Raw genomic sequence first — 22,361 nt, forward strand, 5'->3', positions numbered from 1 at the left:
ACCATAAAGAGGCACCACACCAAATAATGAAGGTCAAGGGGATGGAAAGACTGGGGAGATAAAGCACTAGCCAGACCTTCGCTGTAGTAGTGTAAAGAGGACTGGGACCTTGAGGAGACTTATTGCCACCCAAATTCCAGTGAAGACCAATGGTCGCCGCCAATGAGAAATCAATGGTAAGCGGCTATTGCGATAACACAAATTCTTTTGCAAATGTTTGCAAAAGAAGTGGAGAGTACTGGAAATCTGTCAAGATTTGTTGTCACTCAGACTCCAGGGAACACAACAAGTTGTTCTGAAAAAGCAATCTTTGATGATGGCTTGTGTGACTATTCCTGGTGAGTGATAATAATAATAACTAGCGGGACCTGTGGAATTTCCACAGTGGACTCTTTCATATGTAATATATTGATGTTGGCATTTTTGTGGATGTTCAGCGTGAATGGAGACACACTGATATTATTGTAGTTCTTTTGTTAAAACTTCAAAAGTATATATCTAAGCTAGCAGGGACGTCTGGCATAGCCTGGTTGTAAAATATGCTTAAATATGATATTTTAATTTATACAGACTTCGTATATATTATTATAAGTGTCAATTTTCGATCCATTCTTATATATTATAAACTTGTGATCTCAAAAATAAAAAAATATCCATATGGCTTGGGTGCAACAGCTTGAATCGAAACCGAAACCAAAACTTATGAAGAAAAAAAGAATGTATGTATATATAACTTGAGTTCCTTCAGCTATAATCGAAAACGAAACCAAAACTTATGACGAATTCTTGGTAAAATTATTTATTACAAGAAATGGAAAAGCATAACAATTAAACAACAGACACTCGGAAGAAAAAAAATAAATGTGATACAGAAAATAACACACATGCTATCGTATTAATATATAGATTAAAATATTTTATGTACCAAAAACAGTTTTTCATGAAACTATTTTAGTTAAAACAATGTTGTAATAAAAATAATTTATTTAGAAGAATGAACTGTCATTTAATATATATATATTTTTTTTTAGATTTAATGTTTTTATAAAAATATTTTATGTACAAAACCAGTTTGTTTCGCTAATAACGTGTCACTTTTTTTGTTAGTAACATCAAGGCTTTTCATGAAGTTTGAGGTTTCATAACAGATATGCATCTTTGCTTTTGTTTACATAAAAATGTTGTAGTAGTAGCAATATTTTGATTAATGAAAACATCAGCATTTCTCTCTCTCTATCTCTCTTTCTTTCTCAATAAACAAAAGTTTAAAAAAAATAAACAATGAAAAAAACAAATAACTGCTCAATTTTTGTCCCTGCCAGCCGAGAGATTTGTGTTATCATTTTTTACTACGGAATAATTTAAAATCAATTATTTCTTAACAACTTTTGAAAGATAAAACCCTAAATTTTATAGAATTAAAAACAAATATAGCAGTGAGAACACACTAATCGAATGCCACCTGGAGCGTTTGTAAATGTGTATTTCGAAATTAAATGTCTATTCCAGAATTAAATCTCAACCAATCAAATTTGCTAGAAAGCATGACACACAAAAGAACACACACGCTATCATATTAATATATAGATAATATTAATAATAATAATAATAATAATAGCAAATGTGTATATTAAGATCTTAAGTTACCATTAGCTAATCCCCCAAAATAAGATTCTACGTCTTTTTAGGCGATTTCGGTGATTTTTTTTTTGATTACTTTGAAAACTTTAAACAAATTATTGCGAATTGTTTTCTTTTTTCGCCAATTAGCAATTATACGATTTGGTACTTTTACAGTTTAATCAAGGCATTAAAAAATGAAAATATCGAAAAAAGTTATATTGTACATATTCGTTATGGAACAAAGTTCTCCGGGAAAAAAATTTCACTTAATTTCATCAAGTAGTTTTTATTTTACAGCGAAAAAACAATTTGTTATGATACTGAGCAAAAGGTTCGATTTTTAGGAAGAAAAGCTAGTAATAAAGATGGGGAGGGGGTGCCGGCGCTTTAACTGGAGTTATCTCCCCGTGGCGTGTTCAACAAATTTCATAACGGCTGACTTCAATGCACTCTCATAAAAACGTGTTTTTCTGCTGTAAAATAAAAACTACTTGATCAAATTAAATGAAATTTCTTTTCAGAGATTTTCAGTCCAAAACGAATACGTACAATATAACCTTTTTTTTTTTCGATATTTTCATTTATTTATATGGAGGATGGAAGCAATGTTTGAAGGAAATCTGAAACTGTTCGAAAAATCATTCTGATAAGCAGTGGAACAAATCAGATTAACAAATCAAATTGAGGGAAGCAAAGGAGGAACATCAATTATTTGGGTAATTAATAATTAGTAGATGACTATTAACAAAACGGAAAAAATGAAGTAATCACAGGCATGTATAAGAAATGAACTCTATGAAATATGTGGTAACTGTGTAAACTGGGGAAGCAGGAGGACATAACAATGAGTATTTTGCTATCACCTCTAAGGATGATGTGTTTTGGAGAGTGCTTCTCTTGAAATTATTGTAGGAATTTAGTATATTTACTTGAATCGATTGAAAATAATAAAAAAACATGAATCAGGTATTGGCAGGTATACTGGATTAATGCGTGACCTCAGTATTTCTTTTCTAATAATGTCGATTTATAGACTGACTTCATTTTATTAAGTATAGAATAGAAGACAGATAGATTGAAAAAGATGTAGGTAGATAGAAAAAAAAGATAGATAGATAGAAAGATAGATAGACAGATAGATAAATAGAGGATAGATAGAAAAAGATAGATACATAGAAGAAGATAGATAGATAGAAGATAGAGAAGAGATAAGTGATATTCTTTTCCTACAAAAAATAAGTTTAATAGAATATGTAAATAAATGTATTTTATGGCAAAAAATATTTTAATGTTAAAAAATACTGATAATATATTATTCTACAATATTATAGTAAGTTAATAGAATGAAAAAAGGAACTAATCATTCAAGCTAATACATGACAGTATTTTTTTGTTTAAATTAGCTCCATTAATCAATGATTTAATTAGAAATTATAAAAATATAATTTCTTAAATACTAGTAAAAAATCTCTTACCCTGCTTTCATGAATCCATGATATATAAGAGGATCGTTTTGGATTAAAGCAACCTAGAAAAAATAACAATAGGAAACATGAAAAAATAACAATAAAAACATGAAATGAATAACATTAAAAACATTTAAAAGATAACAATAAAAACATGAAAATATCTATAAAAACATGAACAAATAACAATAAAAACCATAAACAAAAAAAACAATAAAAAACATAAACAAATAACAATAAAAATGAACAAATAAGAATAAAAAACATGAAAAAATAATAAAAACATGAACAAATAAGGTGAGAAAATATCTCACATTACTTATAACTATTTCAGTCCTACTATTCATTCATTTATCTTATAAAATGTGAGCACAATGTTTCCTTACACAACTTCAATGGAAGTAAAATGATATTGCCTTGTTTTGATGAAAATTGTTACCTGCTATCAGGATACATCACTCAATAAGTCCAGCAACTTTCAGGCAAAATTTGACTTCATCTAGGGTGATACGGCACTTTAAATTCATACTAGCACATCCATAATTCAACACTGATATGATTTTGAATTGAATTAATAAAATAAATAAATAAGTAGTGGGTGTAGCAGTTATGCTGAGAATATCAGTGCATGTATCGTTGCTGTCGGGTTGACTGCTGCCTGCCTGTTGTACGAGCGAGCGGAGAGTTGCTGTGCCTGCTGATTCGGAGATGTCCACTGACAAGATGGAGAAATCATCACTCTTTTATAGTGATTTTGACCTGAAAATCAGCTCCAGATGGAACTCAGAAAATATGCATTTTTGCGTGTTTTGGTTGGTCAGAAAGCCTTTGTCACGTGGGGTGTCTTCACCTACATCCACGGAAGAATGGGTTTGATCGGATTGGAGGGGTCAGTGACTGACAAAATATTTTTGTTTTTTATATATTGACCGGAAGGGTGCGTAAAGGCACATGCATGAGAGGCGAATTTTACGCATTTTGTCTATGGGAGTTGAGGTGTCAGCATCCGGTTGGTGAGTAGATATGCGTTGCATGTTGTTATTGTTTTTACTTGAGTAGCCGACAGCATTGTTTGCTAGGGTGACAGTGAGGCTACGATAATCTAAAAATAATTATTAATTTTAATTATTAATATAGTATAATTATTAATTTTTTTACAAATATTTTTAATAAATAAATGTGGTATACAGAATTGGAAAAAATAATTGTTTCATTTTTTTAAGGAATTCATTATGTAAATAAATACTTATTAAATCTATTTACTTTCTGCCTTAAGAATATTTTAAAAAAATAATTCATTTTTTGTAAATCCTTTTTATAAGAATCAAAAATATATTTGCCAAAAAATAACCTCTTGACTGAAATTTGTGAGTAAATTCATTTTATGGTTTATTTTAATAATACTACAACAGATTTTTCAATATTGTGCACTGACAAACCCAGTAGTTCGTCCATGTCAAAGTTGCTTTCAAAGCAAATCAGCAGTACATGCAAAAAGTCATACATTATTTAATCGTACATTTTTAGTAAAGCTCCTTATCTTTATGACTAAAATTCCGCATGACTAAAATGTCCAATTCGACTCCTGCTAATTCAAGCAACTTTACATTTTGTTTCTTTATGACAAACAGCAGGAGTAGTCAGTCAGACATTGATCAGGAATAATTTTGGTTGTACATTAATAAAACCCTATTTTGGAAGAAAAACTACTGAGTAGCATTTTCAATAAAATAAAAAAGTGCTATTGTTGCTAATTTGGGGGTCATTTTCAATCATCCTCCTCAAACCAAAGTTTTCCTTGAGTCACCAGTATTATTAATCCTAACTATTGGTGCATTCTGAGCAAAATCTAATGAACTTAAGATATTTCCAACAATTAAAAAAGTGCCATTAAGAGTCTATTTTCTGCATTCATGGTCAGATAATTTCATATAATTTTTTTTTAAATTTAAAGCAACCAATTTAATTTGACAAAAGTATAAATCCTTTTTCAATTCACATGACATAAAATCATTTTATGATAAAAAAATATGTAAAATTTCTATCCCTTCTTATTGGGATAATGAAATGTTTCAGTGATTTACCTGTTGTTCATTGTACGTGAGCATATTTTCATTGATTTTAGCAAGAAGTGGTAATTCTGGACAGAAAGAAGCCACAATTTTCAATAACGACCACTGAAAAAGAAGAAAAGAGATTCAAATGAACTATAAATTCCAAAGGAAACACACAATTGAACAGTAGGTATTAGACATAAACTCTTCATATTTGGGGATTTTCTAACAAATATTTAGCAGACAATAAGTTTTAAAGGACAGATGTTATTTTACAAGTTTTTTGTGCAAACCAAATTCTGACCAGTTTAAATATTATTAACAGAATGCAGGCTGAAATAGGAAAGAATGATTTTATTTTCATAAACAATGTAAGCCTAAGTAATTGTTGTAGAAAAATCAACTAACGCATGAATGCAATTGTATTCACAAATTTCATAAAACAATGAAGTATTACATGGTCACTGTTTCACTGTAAGTAATTTACATGATTAAAATAGGATTTATTCATAAACAATGGATTGCAAATTGTATTAACGCAAATAGGTCACAAATTCGATAATTATCATAAGTGTATTTGATTTCAAAAAATTTATGTCCGTCATTTGTTTTATGAAATTTTAGTCTTTTTTTTACAACATAAACTCCCTGTAAGAAAAGTAAACAGTATAATTATGGGAGCTAATGAAGAGAGAAGATAGAAAAAATAAAAAATTGTTTGTGATCCCCTGTTAGAAAGAAGTAGGAAAAAGATAATTGTTGCTTTGTTTTTGTTTTTTTAACGTTTGCGCCGACTTCTCAACTGGACTCAATGGATTGTTAGAAGACTTCCACTATCCATTACACAGCCCAGAGGAAGTGTTCACAATATTAAATGGTGGCATGTTTTTTTCTAAGATCGACTTGAGCGATGCTTATTTACAAATTCCTGTGAATGACAAAAGCGCTAACCTCAGTGGCGTAGCTAGACCTTTTGCCGCCCGGGGCGGGGCGGTAGTAAAATTTGCCCCCCCCCACCGCATTTGGGTGCCCAGAAAATTCGTCCATGGAAAATTCGTCCATTTTTTGCTAGGTAGGAAAACTGGTCCATTATTATTAAGTTAACATTTATTCTGTAGTTGCTTAATTTTCATACCTTGCGAAAATTAATTCTACAGTATCTAATTTTCCTAAATTCAATTAAATTAAAATTAAAATATGAAAACTGATTTTTAATATTTTTTGTTCATTTGAGATTTTATCAGTTTTCCTTTTGTTTTAAGTAGATGGTGGGGGTTGCCCGGGGTGATTTTGTCCATCCCCCAGCTAGCAATTGTAAAGTTTACAAGGAGTTATAAAAAGTATGCTACAAAAACAAACGTAACTCGTCCCGGGAAAACTCATCTCCGTAAAACTCGTCTCCGTAAAACTCGTCTCCGGAAAACTCGTCTCCGGAAAACTCGTCCCCTTTCGCTAGGTAGGAAAACTGGTCCCTTATTGAATAAATATCGATTGAAAACACATTTTATGATCGTTTTTGAAGGAGATATTGCTTTTTAAAATAGACTATAGCCCCCCCCATAATATTTAAAAAAAAATAGTTTTATTTGTTTAATGTTTTTTTTTTTAAATTAAAAAAATTAAAAATGAGTTAACGAGAAATTGTTAGCAATCTCTCGCGCCAAAAAAATATTTCGCTTTTAATTTATTAGTTAATTTTTGCAAAATTTGACAGGACGACAATAAATGTGGATAATTGATAGAATTATTATTTTAAATAACGCATCATGAGTGCATTTGGTATGAGAGAAAACGAAAACATAACAACAAAAACTATCATAATTAAAAAACCAAAACAAAAAAGTAACGCTCCCAGTTTTTAATTTTTTTGTTTTGTTTTTTTATTATTGTTTTTATGACTCAAAAAAACATCGTTAAAATAAGAACCAAAAAAATTGTAATTAACTTTGTATGAACATAATAACCGCTTTAAAATAAGTGAAACCACTAAGAACTTAGCCAGTTAGGTAGAAAACGGACAATCGATTTTATTTAAAAAAAAAAAAAAAAAAAAAAAACATTAAACAAATAAAAATATTTTTTTTAAAATATTATGGGGGGGGCTATAGTCTATTTTAAAAAGCAATATCTCCTTCAAAAACGATCATAAAATGTGTTTTCAATCGATATTTATTCAATAAGGGACCAGTTTTCCTACCTAGCGAAAGGGGACGAGTTTTCCGGAGACGAGTTTTCCGGAGACGAGTTTTCCCGGGACGAGTTTTCCCGGGACGAGTTTTCCTAAATTCGAGATTTTCAACTTAATGCCAGAGAGACCAATTATCAACTGTCAGCTACCAGTAGCCACACAGCAGCACAAAGTACTGACTGACTGAACGGAAAAACATAAACAAACAACTCAGTTTCACTATGGACTTACCAAAGTTCTTAGGTGAGTTTGTTTTTTCTTTATTATTTAAAAGTTATAGAAAGATATTTTTTTAATTAATATTTTTAGAACGTCATTAAAAAAAATGAAAATTTACAATTTAAAAAATAATGCCAGTTTATTTTCTATAGCTTTTTTCAGACTTTCATATGTTCTTTCATCGCTTTCTCCTTCGGTCCTTCAGCATTGTTAGATTATTTTAATTAAATTAATTAATAAAACCGTGTACAAAACATTTTTAGTTGTGTGGGACTGACGGAAACTTTTATTTTTTTCGGTTGGATAAACTTTAGCATTGTTAAATTATTTTAATTAAATTCCATAAACAAAACGTTCGGCTAGTGACTTATGACGATAAAGTATATGTTTTTATTATTGTTCAGAAACATAAGTTTTTTTAATTATGAAAAAAAAAAAAAGAGAATTAAAAAAAATTATTTAAAATAAATTACTTAAAATAAGCATTATTTATTTACTAATTTTTTGTTTCTTTGTTTTGGATTCGTAAAACATGTCAACATTTACGCTTTGTAGAAAAAAACTGACTAAATATAAAAACTCAGTTCCAAGGCTATATATTAGCAAATATATTAAATTATTTTGTCCTAAAATTTGAAAATAATTACATAAAAACTTTTTATGTCAGCATTAACAGAAATTGTGACAGAACGCATATTAATTTTTTTTTTTTTTTTTTGTCGTCACCCGTACACTCAAAAACAATAAAAGTGGTTGCAGGACAGAATGGCTGGCATTCTGCAGCAAAGAAGGGCACCAATCTCAAATCACAAGTTATCGGGCAAATAGGTTTAATTCTCTATTTGAAAATGCCCTGGCAATATATCACCATAAAGAGCACATAAAATTATTTTTATCTGTGTTTGCAACATCTTGCAATATGAAATTACAGAGTGTTTTGGCTGACATTTCTGATGAGAGACTACATTCCCTACTTGCTGCAGTTGGTTTGCTGAACATTAATTTGACCAAACCTTTCTGGAAACCTGTTCAGTATGTTGACTTCCATCACTATATCAAGAAAATGGCTCTAAGTTTAGAATGCTGGATCAACAATCCCCAGTTGTTATTAAAATCTGACTGTAAAGGTGTATTTAATGGGGAATTCTTTGAGGAAGGCAATGTGTCTCTCTGTATTAGTCTCACAGCCCCTGAACTTGTTTTAGAATGTTTGCGCAAGATACTCAGTCAGTTCCTCATTGTCACTAAGCACCAGTTGCATGACTTTTTAGAAGGAGGTGATTTTGGAAAAGATGTAGATCAGGAGACGAGAGATGCCTTGAAGAGCTGCCCTTTAACAAATCTGTCAGGTGAGCATGCCTTTGGAGATTTAGATTTTAGCATGCAAACAAAACGACATGCATCACTACATAATCGATCATCTTCAAATATGCTTAAGCGCAATCGGACAACAGCTTGGTTGGAAGTAATACCATCAACAAAGAGGCAATCCATTCTGAGCATCTCCAGAAAACATGCAAAACATTTGCGACAAAAACATGCACAACAAGAAGCCCTTGTGAAACTTCGTGTCCAAGAAAAAATTGCACAAAATGAAAGATTAAAGAAGGAAAAAGAACGTCAAGCTGCTGCTGAGAAAGAGAGAATTATTAACTCTGTTATTAAGCATGGTGGTCCAGTGAAGTCTGATAAACAGATAAAAAAAATTTCAGAAAATGGTTTGGAAGCACTCAAAGACCAATTGAGATACCTCAAGCTTGTTTTAGGTGTCAAAATCAACACCATTGGAAATAAAGTTCAACTGGGAGCTGCTCTCTCTGTCTACTTGAAAAGAAATCCAATTGATTCATCTCCACCTCCACCAAAGCAACAAAAATTGTCTTCCCTAAGTGAATCTGCTGAACATTCAGATAAGTCCTGCAGTTGTGATGAAGAACCATCTCAGGATATCTTCAGTTATGAACATCAAGGACAATGGGTAGCTGTCTACTATGACACCAACTTTTACATTGGCCAAGTCATTGATATTATATCTGCATCCAGCGCTGTAGTAAAATTTTTAATGCAAACAAAAAGTAGAAAAGATTATTTTCGATGGCCTTTATCAGATGACATTGCACAAGTAGAGTCAGCATTTGTCTACAGATGGGATTTTGAGGTAATGCCAGTTTCAAGTGATGGTAGGATTTGGAGGGTTCCTGAGATATCTACCATAACAGAAGCCTATGAAAGAATTCTGAGAGAAGATCGATAAGAAAGGAATTGTAGTAAGACCTAAAATATCTTTCTTACTTGTTTTTTAAATTGAAAGTTTTTCAATGTTTAAAAAAAATGATTTGTGCCTTTTTTTTGTATAAAAAATTTCTAAATATTATTGTCGTCGGTGCTTTTTTGGCGAGTTTAAATTTCCCAAAGTAAAAGTATTTCTGTGGCAAAAAGCTTTGTTATTAGAAACAAGGCAACAATTATTTTGAATTCCTCACTCCAAAATTAGTAAAGTTGCAAAGTTTCAAGCTTCTACCACCAATGGTTACATTTTTACAGCAATTTCAGTAACGTATACTTTTGACTCATTTTTTTTTACCTTTTTTGCCCTTTTTACAAAATTGCCTGTTTGACTGCTTTTACATGGTCCACAATTGAGTGGTTTTATCAATTTATAATTAAAAGAAAGAATTATCTTGATCTCTAATGTGTTTTGAATCATACTCAGAAGATTCAATACATTAGCTATTAAAATGAAATTGATATGAACAGTTAAAGTTGCATTTCCGTGTCGTATTTTCACTGTTTTCGCGTTGATAGAGGGATTTTGCCTAGTGTTTAAGTTGGTTTCATCTAATATTTATTGCCTAAATGTGTATTGATTTTCATCTACTACAAGATGACATTACATTTATAAGGATTTTTCACTTGTTAGTAGCTTACATTTTTAGTTATAAACTATGAAATTTGGCTTCTCGGCCACGATAGCAAATTTCAACTTTCCGACAAACTTTGAATGATCATAACTTGATGGCTAATTGACCTACCAAAATAAATTTGGTATTTTTGTAAATGGTTTACAAAAATCTACATGCCCACATTACTTTTTTTTAGATATGATAAAAATAAAATTTTGGTTTGGGATACAGAAAGGGCGATGGCAAAAAAAGCAATACAACATGCACAACCGTCCACTCCAAAAGCTTCAGGTTGGCAGATCCATTCAGATGCAGAATCCATGACGCTGAACAAAAACGGGGAGAGTTGTCGAGACCATGGGTAATAGACAATACCGGATACAGTTGGATGGAAGTGGCAGAATCATACTACGCAATCGTCGTTTCCTCTGGAAGAACCAACCTATCATGAATACGCTAGATTATTTGCTCATACAACCACCCCTTCAATCACCTCCTTAAAGGCCATGAATGAAGGACAGTGTATTCCTGTGTAACATACATGAGAGGATGAATGTGGAAAAGATGGATGATAACGTAATGATGGCAGACGACACATCTGACACAGATATGGAGTTGCATAACCAAGACCCAATCAGGCACAAACCAACAAGTCTGATGCCACGATGCAGCATGAGAGTAACACGACCACCAAGACCATTCTCTCCAAAAATGTGAGGACCAACTCACAACTATACAGAACTTTCCCAACAAGTGACCACAAAACACCGGTGTTGCAGTTATAAGGTGTGTGGGGGGAGGGGATGTAGAGAATGGGAACGACTGATGAGACAGGTCGGGGAAAAAGTGGAACACCTGTCGTCATGCGGTGTTATAAATTGAGCGCTCGTCTCCGACTCAGGAGACTTTAAAGTCCACTTTACACACTTTTCGCACAAGGAATCAACGAGATGAGCCCTGGACTTGATGTTGGTTATCCTGCAATTTGAAGCATGTTAATTCTAAAAGCCACACAAAAAAAAAACAATGATCAACTCCTCTGGTCGGTTTCTATACAAAGATTATATAGTCAAAACTAAATAATTACAAATTTAAAAAAAAACAAAAAAAACTGTACAAATATACAATGCCATTCCAACAAAAGATGGTTAGATATATATTTGAAGAGCATCAAGCCAACAGTCCATCAGAGGAATACTTTTTTTTCGTAGACCATTGCTCCTCCTTTAGAAAAAAACAAACCTTTCGTTTTGAATATCTGATAACAATCTCATTGAAAATTATTAGCACATGTCAGCTCATATTTCCCCTCTTTCTTTCTTCCTCTTTTCTTTCAGAGAAATCTGCAGTCAGTTATGGGATGTAGGTGGTCAATAGTGATTAGTGAGATGGGAGTTCTTTTTGCATAGGAATGCAGTTGATGTCCCCCAATCTGGGGAGTTCCTTTTGTCGGCCTGCAGTGGAAGAGCTTGTGCAGAGTCACACTGGACTCTTTCTCGCTCAGCTGTCCCATCGAAATTTGCTTGTTCACATCATTTTATATTCAGTAACAGGGAGTGTCGGATGTTCTTGGGCGTACACTTCAGCCAATGAGAGATCACCCTGTCATGCTTAGGCTCATTTACATTGGTCAATTGCAAATCTTACGTAAGCATCCCCGTGGGTAATTTTTCATCAAGGAATTTCTCACGTCAGCAGGTTCTACAAAAGGTGAACCAGGAGTCATCATCACCCAATGCCCAAGCCAAAACAATATTCAATTACAAATAATATTAGTCTTCAATTGTTATTATCAACTCACAAACTAGCAAGGGAGAGCCAGCAAGGCAATTGAGAATTGCCTAGTATTATTTCACATGATAAAAGCTCTATTATAACAATTATTACTGTTAAATCCATTCTCACAGGGCTTGGGTCACAATTTAACCTACCATATAATTCAACTACTTCTATTTAGGAATTCAAATAACATTAAATGCATACTTGGTCGGGGGTGTTTTAAGGCATATTAGTTCCTTATGGAGTGTTATGGCAGATTCACTAGATCAAAGGTTTGCAAAGTTTTCAAACAGACCCATATTGTTGACTTTTAGAGCTAGATGTACCAAAATAAAGAGACCAAGAAACAGTGAATTAATAGTTATAAGAATTAACAGGACATTTATTTCCAAAATTTGAATAAGTGCAGAATTTTCTCTTAAAAATTAACATTCAAAAATCACTTCAACTCTGTCATTATTTGTTAATATTAGATTTACAAGCATGAAATTTGTGGTTCAAAATGTTTCCAATCAAAAGCAAAGCATTAAAATGTTCATCAAGCAATTGTGATTTGTAGCATGATTTAAAAAAGTTTTTTCATACAAATACAGTGTCAAAGAACAAACGTTTGGAAACAAACATAATCATCAAATGGAAGACTTTTGTAAAATTCAATTAAATTTCCTTCCTTAAAATTGCCTTTCAGAATGTCATTTGATTACAAATCAATAATTCTCTTCTGTGGGCCAAGTCTTCAATAACAGTTGAAATGATTTTCAAATGTTTTCAACATAATAGAACATGCAATCAAGATCAGAGAAATGCTCCTGAAATTGTTGTTTCAAATTGGAAATGACATCTTGAGCAAAAACTTGGGAAAGGGGTCACAATTTTTTGGCTATATTTGTCACAGCAAGGAGCTTCTTGTAAGCTGATTATAAAATAATAACTTCTGATGAAAAGCTTTTACCTTGGAGTACAAATTGCAAATGAGTGAAGGCACAAATTAAAGATATTGAGGTGCATGGTTAAATCTACTGCAAAGGTTAGTAAAGCCATTCACTGTCTGTTAATAATGGATGGTTCTTCTCATTTAAGAATGATTCAATCATAGCTTGAAGGGACATCTCACTGAAGTGTGATAAGGTAGATCTGGAAATTCAGTATCCATTTCCAAGAGGATTGGTGATGATTGAGTCGATGACGTCGAATGTAGTTAACAGTGGAAAAAACAGATGACATGTTCTGATGCTTTGCACAATTGCTTGTTGATAAATGATGCAGTGTAATGCCAACCGGAATTTACAATAGCTCGGTTAATGTGCTCTACCAAGCCTTTTCCTTTTATACACATATTTCTGCCATTATCCTGAAATTATGCACTTCCGTTTCTTCCATTCTAGGTTGTATCTGGCCAATGACTTTTCTACTTTGGCAAAAATATGTATTATTGTTGTTTTTCCATGTGTACTGTGCATAGATGCTAGGGAATTTCAAACTTAACATTTATTCCTCTAAAAAATAACACTTAAACTGTGCCATACCCTTTAAGTGCAACAGCAAACCTTACAAATTTTCTTGCCTTATCTTTCAACTGTGACACAATATTTCTTCCAAGAATTTCCACTTTATAAGCAACACTATTTCTAAAAAGACTGCATCAACTTTTTCGGAACACATTTCCTTTGCAACTTCTGTAAGACAGTTTTTTAATAAGTTTTCCATTTGTAAATGGTTTACCTTTCTTAGCCAACATGTGCACCATATTTTCACTCGTTTGCATTACTGCCCCATTCTCTGCAATTTTCTTAATAAAAATGGACTGAATTGATGACAATTTTTTCTTAAATTTTAAAAATATCTCTATTTGGAGTTGCCCAGTGAATTATGAGTAATGTGATGAATATTTTGTTTCATAATCTTGCCGAATATTATACTCTTCCTATGAATATTGTACTCTTTCTATGAATATTGTACTCTTCATATGTCATTGCATATAAGGCAAAATGCCTGATCATCTGACACTAATTTAATCAAAAAAAAAAAAAAATAGTTCACATTCTACTGTTTCTGAAAACTTTGACACTCAGAGTCAATTTTCTTTTTTCTTCCTTGAATCAACATTGCATGGAAAAGTCCAGAGGGTATTTAATAGTCCTACGGTTCCTATGTAAAAAAAAAATGTTAAATTTATTAAATATATTGTTATGCTGATTTTATTTCCAAAAGAGAAAGCTATTAAGCATAAAACTCCTTCTATAATTATACTTGGGTAATATCCCTAATAAATAGCTCTGTCAGCAAGAGTAAAATTATCACCAAAACAGAATTTTAGGCGCATACTACTTGGAAGATTTTAGTACAATTTTAGTTGATTGACAAGTAGGGACTTCCCCTAGTGAAGCACAAGTGAACCACACAATTTTAAATTCCTGTCAATGACAAAAACTGAGTATAGATTAAATACACATATAGTCAGTTTGATTCCTTAGCTTAATTCTAGGGTCTTTAGCAAATTTTATGTGCAGGCGAAAATACAAATTTTTAATGCAAGCAAGAAAAAAGATATTGTCTCTGAATGTAAGACAACAAATTGGTTAAAGTTACCATTCAGAATAAATGTTTAAAACAAGTTGTAAATTAAAAAATGAAATGGATTAGGTGCAGCCTATGTCCTTTCTTTTTTGTTGTCAGGACAAAAGTCACAAAAGAATATAGTTAAAAATAAAATTGCTTTTTTTATTTTTTTTTCGATGGGAAAATTTTATTCAGATGGTGGAATATGCTTTTTCATTGACATATCTTGATTCATTCTTTTCTTTTCTCCTCTCTTTCTTTCCCTTTTTTCTTTCGCATTTTTAATTTTAGCATAACTGCTGCGGTGAAGAATTTTTTTTTTTTTTTGGACATCAACAGGCTAATTTAACAAATATATATGTGGAAACAACACTGCTGCATTTTTTTCTAGACTTGTCCTTCACTGTTAGTCCTCACTTTTCATTTTTTTCTTTTTTACAAGATATTTTCCGATCTCGGAGTCAGATTTCAAAATATCACTTGTCATCCTTAATCTTGCATGGTTAACTGAATTTTCTTTTCAAATTTCCCTTTGCTGCCAAAAGGAGTCTCTCTCGTCCAGCCAATGGATGATGCCCATTATGTTGCTAGGCCAAAGATCTAAAAGTAGCCGGCATAATATTGAATCTGTTTCTTCTCCATTTACTAGAAAAATTTAATTGCCACTTTTCGTTGAAATACATTAAATTTTTACCGGCGTGCTACTCTGTAAGTCCATATTTAATTTAATAATAAACAATACTCCATACATGTATGGAGTATTGTTGTCATATTTGGGCTGGTGCATCTGCTACTAGTCTCTCACTCCTAGACAAGCTTCAAAAGAGAGTCACCAACCTGATAGGTCCTGAACTGTCATTTAAGTTTCAACCTCTGTCACACTGACGAAATGTTGCCTCCCTCTGCCTCTTCGACAAGTATTTTAATGGTGAATGCTCTGACGAACTGCAAGCACTTGTACCCCCTTGACGTAAATATCCCCGACAAACCCAACAAACAGCTGTTTTCCCGACTGCTGGAAAACCGCCTCTGTGGTACCAGTCTTCAAGAATTCTGGTGAAAGAACTGACCCACTAAATTATCGCCCCATTAGCCTCCTCCCACTTTTCGCCAAAATATTTTAGTCCTTAGTTAATCAAGCCCTAGTCCAGCACCTAACAGCTGCTAAACTCCTGACTGACAAACAATATGGATTCAGGCAAGCCCGTTCAACAGCAGATATCTTAACTGTAGTTTCTGAACGTATATACCGTTCATTGGATAAAACAGGGGAGGGTAGAGCGGTGGCCCTTGATATATCTAAGGCTTTTGTCAGGGTATGGCACGATGGTCTTCTAAGGAAAATTAGATCATATGGAATCACTGGAAGAATTCATAATGTAATTAAATCCTTCTTAAGTAATAGAAAAATCAAAGTTGTCCTCGACGGATGTACATCCAAACAATATGACATAAATGCGGGAGTACCTCAGGGGTCTATCCTTAGACCTCTATTATTCCTGATATTCATAAACGACCTCCCTGATAATATTGTTTCGGAGATGGGTATATTTGCCGATGACACCACTCTCTATAACAGATATGAGGGGAAAACAAATGAACACATATCCAAGAAAATGGCAGAAACACTAGAGGATGACCGTAGTGGAATGGGGACAAAAATGGTTGGTCACATTCAATGCTGCTAAGACTAAGCTTGTTTCCTTCAATAACTACAAGAAATCTTCTCTACCACCAATAGCAATGGCCAAGAAGACATTGCCTGAAAGTACTTCTTTTAAACTCCTCGGCCTAACGTTTACAGGGAATATGAACTGGAATAGATACATTGAGAGCATTGCCAAGGCTGCTGCAAGGAAGGTTGGCTCCCTCTACCGTGCTAAAAAACTACTTACGCCTGCCAGTATCCTATACCTCTATAAGGCAACCATTCGCCCATGTATGGAGTACTGTTGTCACATCTGGGCTGGTGCATCTGCTGCTTGTCTCTCGCTCCTGGACAGGGTTCAAAAAAGAGTCGCCAACCTGATAGGTCCTGAACTGTCATCTAGGCTTCAACCTCTGTCCCATCGACGAGATGTTGCATCCCTCTGCCTGTTCTACAAATACTTTAATGGTGAATGCTCTGACGAACTGCAAACACTTGTACCTCCCCGACGTAACTACCCCCGACAAACCCGACAAGCTACTAAGTCTCATCCCTTTACAGTAGAGATCCCTAGGTGCAAGAAAGCCTTTTACTCCAATAGTTTCTTCCCCAGAACTGCGGGTCTTTGGAACTCCCTTCCGGGATTCTGCTTTCCCAACTGCAATGATATGCAGAAGTTCAAGTGTAATGTTAACAAACATCTTTCTACTCTTCTCCCTTCATAATGACCCCGCTAATTAATTCCCTAATAGTAGCCCCCTGCTTCAAAGTGGCACTGTGCCTTGTTTGGGGTGAAAATTGAATAAAAAAAAAAAAAAGCTAAATCCCACCCCTACACAGTAGAGATCACTAGATGTAAGAGAGCTTTCTACTTCAGTAGTTTCTTCCACAGAACTGCTATACTTTGGGATTCCCTTTCGGGTCCCTGCTTCCCCAACTGTACTGACATGCAGAAGTTCAAGTGTAATGTGAACCAACATCTTGCTGTCCAACTCCCTACATAGTACCTCTGTAGCTTATGTCCCTGATAGTAGCTCTCTACATCAAAGTGGCAATATACCTTGTTTGGGGTGAAAATGTAATTAAAAAAAAAATTTTAATTATGAGAATGAGAGGAGGAAGGAGTCCATCTCAAATGTACTATTGCAGTGGTTTATTAACATTAATAAGTAAACCTCAACTTTTTTAAAAAGGAAATGTGGTCTGCAAAAGAAGATAAGTGAAAATTAGAGAATCAAGAAGAAGCAGTGTACATATTTCTTGGCCTTTTTGGTCAAGATCAAAGTGTAGCATCTGTTCTTCAGATGCTGCACTTCCATTTCTTGTTCTCTTTCGGTGGAGGAGAAATCCTTCATGACTGAGACAATTTTTATTTTTGTACCTTTTCTCCACGTTAAAAAACGACCCTGGTGTCTAACTCTGTCCCGTGGGGAGGCATAGTAAATAGGTACATATACAAGAGGACATGTTTTATTTTTTTTAAATTTCCTAAATTTTTTTCTATGTTTTCCATAAAAGCTCTGCAAGGTGATTAAAGACTTTGGTAGGTCAGATCTGGCCTGCAGATCATAGTTTGGAGATTCCTAAACTATATACTATACCATATTCATCTAAAGTAAATATTTATTTCATTTCTTTGATTCAGTAATTTTTCTTTAATTAAGAATGAAATGATAGCTAATTTTTCATTAAAAGAAAAAAGCAGGTGTGGTTGTAAGTGTCCGGCTTGAAACTTTTTTCAAGACACTTCATTTTAGTACATGTATTTTCCTGAAGAGACAATGTGTTTAGGTAGTGCAGTATCGATGCTCTGTTATTCAATGATTTTTTATGGTGTATGGTGTAAGAAAGTTCTTGCAGAATATTTCATTTGGATTTCAAATGATGTATTTTCAAATAAATTTTGTTATAATATCTAATTATTTAAACTACAATCGTCTTAACAGAATTGTCTTTTCAAAACGTTAAAGACAAGACAGAAAAAAGAAAATTTACTCAATTCTCTTATTTCAATTCAAGCTAGGCCAAATACCTGCTGAAACAGCTTGCAATATCAATGAAGAGTTTGGCCCAAAAACCACTATTGAACACACAGCACAATGGTGGTTTTAGAAATTTAGTGGCGATGATGAGAGTCTTGAAGATAATTGTAATGGTCAGCCATCGGATGTTGACAATAATCAATTAAGAACCTTAGTCGAAGCCAATCCACACACTACTGTTCGAAAACTTGTTTCTGAATTAGACATAATATATACAATGATTTCCAATCACTTGAGAGAGATTGGAAAAACAAAAAAACTTGATAAATGAGTACCTTACAGATCGAATGATAACCAAAAAGAAACGCCGTTATGAAATGTCATCTTCACTTCTATTATGCAACAACTAGCCTGGGTGCCCAGCGTTGCCCGGATGTTTGGAGGTGTGTGTTGAGCAAAAAAAAAAAAAAAAGTGGTAGTAGGCAGGCAGGTTCAAACCTGTACCAGGTCTTTGCTGTTGTGTCCATCACCAAAACGGATGTGATGAATGTTTAAATTAAGGCTAGTCAATTGAAAATAGGGGATGATTTTCAAAAATATCGGCGAAAAAAGCTGTAGAAAAGTGCCCAGTTGAGGGTAAAGGAATTAATGTTTTTAACCAATTTTTTTATATTTGTCATCTGAAGGGTCGAGCTTCAAAACGATACCAATCTTAGGAAAATCCGTCGCCACTGTTGAAAGTTTAAGCATGCATACATTACATTTAAAGAGACAAGTGAGATTTATATAATAGACTAGCCTGGGGGACCAGTGTTGCCCGGGTGTTTGGAAGGGTGTGTTGAGCAAAAAAAAAAAAAAGTGGTAGTAGGCAAGCTCGAACATGTACTGCAAAGGAGGAAAAGACTGTGAAAAAAAAAGTGATGTGTTTGCTATTGTGTCCATCGCCAAACCAGAAGTGACGTAGGCCAGAAAAGAGAGGATGACTTTTGAAAATATCAGCAAAAAAAAAAACGACCTCTCTCTGTAGAAAAGTGTCCATTTGAGAGGGAAGGAATTAATGTTTTTGGCCAATTTTTAGATATCTATCGTTCGAACGGTCGAGCTTCAAAACGATACCGATCTCTGTCAAAAGTTTTAGGCAGACATACAAACATACATTTAAACAGACAGGTGAGATTTATATTATAGAAAAAAGAAGATGGTTCCCATATCATAATTAAAACGTTGTGAAAATCACACTCAAGATAAGAACAGTAGTCCAATAAATCCAAATATTACAAATAACCAATCCTCATCTCAAAATTCAGCAGCGTCATTGTTTTTAATTGTTATACGTTTCGCTAAAACTGTAGAAATGTATCGTAATTTTCACTTTTTATATTGTACTAGCGAGGGTACCCAGCGTTGCCTGGATGTTTGTAGGTGTAAAAGAAAAAAAAAACGAACCTGAAAGCAGAAAAGAATGTGAAAGGAAACGTGAAGCCATAGGAAATGAAAAAGCGTTGAAATTTAGCAATGTCAATGAAAAAGTTCAGCGTTCCACCATTTCATTTATTTGTTTCCCCCACGATGTTAGGCAAAACCAACTCCCCACAAAAAGGGAGTGTCCAAATCAATAGCAATTGTCTGATATGAGGGGAGAAATCCAGATTGATCAAAGCTGATTGCTTTCTAGATGTCCCGACATGAAAGGCCGATTCAGTTTCACTTTTATATGAAAAAGCCAAACAAACATGCAAAAGGAAGGAATAACATGAATTTTATAAAAGTCAATCAAAATAAATCTTGATATGACACTCCTTCGCAAATTGTAGATATTATGATCTAGGGAGTATATAATAATGACCAGTTCTCAACTGGGTTGTGACTTGCAATGAAAAGTGGGTTCTTTACAACAATCGGTGACTTTCAGCTCAGTGGTTAAATGCTGACAAAGCTCCACGACATTTCCTGAAGCCAGAGTTTCACCAAAAGAAGGGCATGCTGACTGTTTGGTGGTCTGCAACCGGTCTCATCTATTAAAGTTTTTTGAATGCAGGTGAAAACATTACGGTGTCAACAAATAGATGAAATGCATCAGAAACTTTGACAACAACACCCAGAATTAGTCAACAGAAAAGGCCCATTTCTCCTCCACAACAATGCTCGACAACACATTGCTAAACTGATCCTGCAGAAGTTGAACGAATTGGACTATAAAACTCTGCCTCATTCGCTATACTCTCCAGATCTCTCACCTACTACTTTTTCAAGCATTTCAACAACTTTCTGCATGAGAAATGCTTCAAAAACCTGAACGATATCAAAAATGCCTTCAGTGACTTCATCAGAATGCATGATTTTTATGCTACTGGTATTGACTTGTTTTGCATTGGCAAAAGTGTGTTGATTCTAATGGTGTTTATTTCGATCAATAAATTTTTGTTTGAGCTGAGATATGTTTATCCAAATTTATAGTAAAAAACCGCAAGAACATTCTTATCAACCTGATATATCTAGCCTTAAAATCAGTACATGTACTATCTATGTAACATTTTTCTAGACTATGATTATTTTCTGGGGATACAGTTTCCAAGTAAACTATACTTTTACTCAAACGTTTTTCATATAATGGCCATATTTATAATATAAAATAAAAGATCTATTTCACAAAACATTAGGTTTTACAACATTAAATACTGATATTACTAGTGCCAAAAGAGATATCATCTATAAGTTACATTAAAATAATGAGCAATGGGAGAAAAAAGATTTTTTAGAGTTATTTGATGTAGCAATTGGAGCATTGGGTATGGCTGAAATGTCTGATTTAGTGAAACTATTTTATACAAGCATATTGAATTAGATTACAGATATAGGATTGTAAAGGGATGAGAGATTGACTATAATTAAAAAGACCACTAATTCCAAAGCTAAAAGAAATAATATATATATATATATGATGATTGCAACGTCTTGTCAGACGAGTGCCACTCCCTCAGACACTTAAAGTCCATGAGCCCAAAAAGGACTTCCATCGCCACAGGACCATTTTAATAGACAAATGACTAAGGGAGTATCTATACACAGATGATGTTACAGAGTCTTAGCTTTGTACGACAGCTAAGTTTCTCTCTCGGTTCAAAATGTTGAGATCCAGCAACAAGCAAGAGCAAGATAGCCAGCAACAAGTTAAACTACAGACCAGCTTAATGCGGGTACTGGTCTCCCGCTTTATGGTTTTTTAAATTAGAGATTTGCTTCTCCTAGAAAGGTTGCCTTCACCACGGCTTACGGGAGCCCTCTCCACCCCAACACACACATACATACACACAAACACACACAGTGCTAGTTGGCCGTTGACCCGGAAAAAGGGTTCATGCGCTCTTTGGAAGGTCTTGTTTTTAATCCTTCAGGGAGACTAGCCACCCTTCTCGCCAAACAAGTCTGGTGGGGGAACCAGTTTAGTCGCCGGTGACCCGACCATGAGGCAGATAGTACTGGGTTACATGGTACCAGTAGCATATGACATGACCTGACATTATATATACACACACACACACACACAAAACTATAAAAGTTTAGAATATGTACGCATGTTTGCATGTATTAAATCCTATTTTGGTCCACCTGTCAAAAGGAGGGTGGACCTGTAAATTCCCCCTTGTCCGTTCATCTGTCCGCACTTTTCTCAATAACTATGCCTTGGAATTTTTGGAAATTTTGCACAAACATTGAACATGATATGAGTAAAAAAAGTAACAGAACGGATTTTCTGGTAAAATTCCGGTTGCCCTCCCCCCAGGGGTACCTTTCAGGTTAAAATGGTTAAAATTAACACTTTTATGCTTATTAAAAAAAAAAAATTGATGCCTTGGATTTTTATAAAACTTTCTGAAAAGTAGTAACTAACTGATTTCGATATAATTTTGTTTATACTTCGCAACAACTCTTGGGTATG

The 22,361-nt window shown here is 33.7% G+C and overlaps 1 protein-coding gene across 4 annotated transcripts in view; it reads right to left on the reverse strand.

Moving 5' to 3' along the window:
- Positions 1-22,361, reverse strand: part of LOC145277827 (monoglyceride lipase-like) — a 610,056-nt gene that overhangs the window by 150,342 nt on the left and 437,353 nt on the right. For all 4 annotated transcript variants that reach the window (XM_080129733.1, XM_080129734.1, XM_080129735.1 and 1 more), the window contains 2 exons: positions 5,174-5,266; positions 3,099-3,151 (listed from right to left, as the gene is read on the reverse strand). In XM_080129733.1, coding sequence (XP_079985859.1) covers positions 3,099-3,151; positions 5,174-5,266 — 146 coding nt within the window. The remainder of the gene's footprint in view (positions 1-3,098; positions 3,152-5,173; positions 5,267-22,361) is intronic.

This window comes from Euprymna scolopes, chromosome 6, assembly GCF_053919585.1.
Source record: "Euprymna scolopes isolate OS-2025 chromosome 6, ASM5391958v1, whole genome shotgun sequence".
Classification (NCBI taxonomy): Eukaryota; Metazoa; Mollusca; class Cephalopoda; order Sepiida; family Sepiolidae; genus Euprymna; species Euprymna scolopes.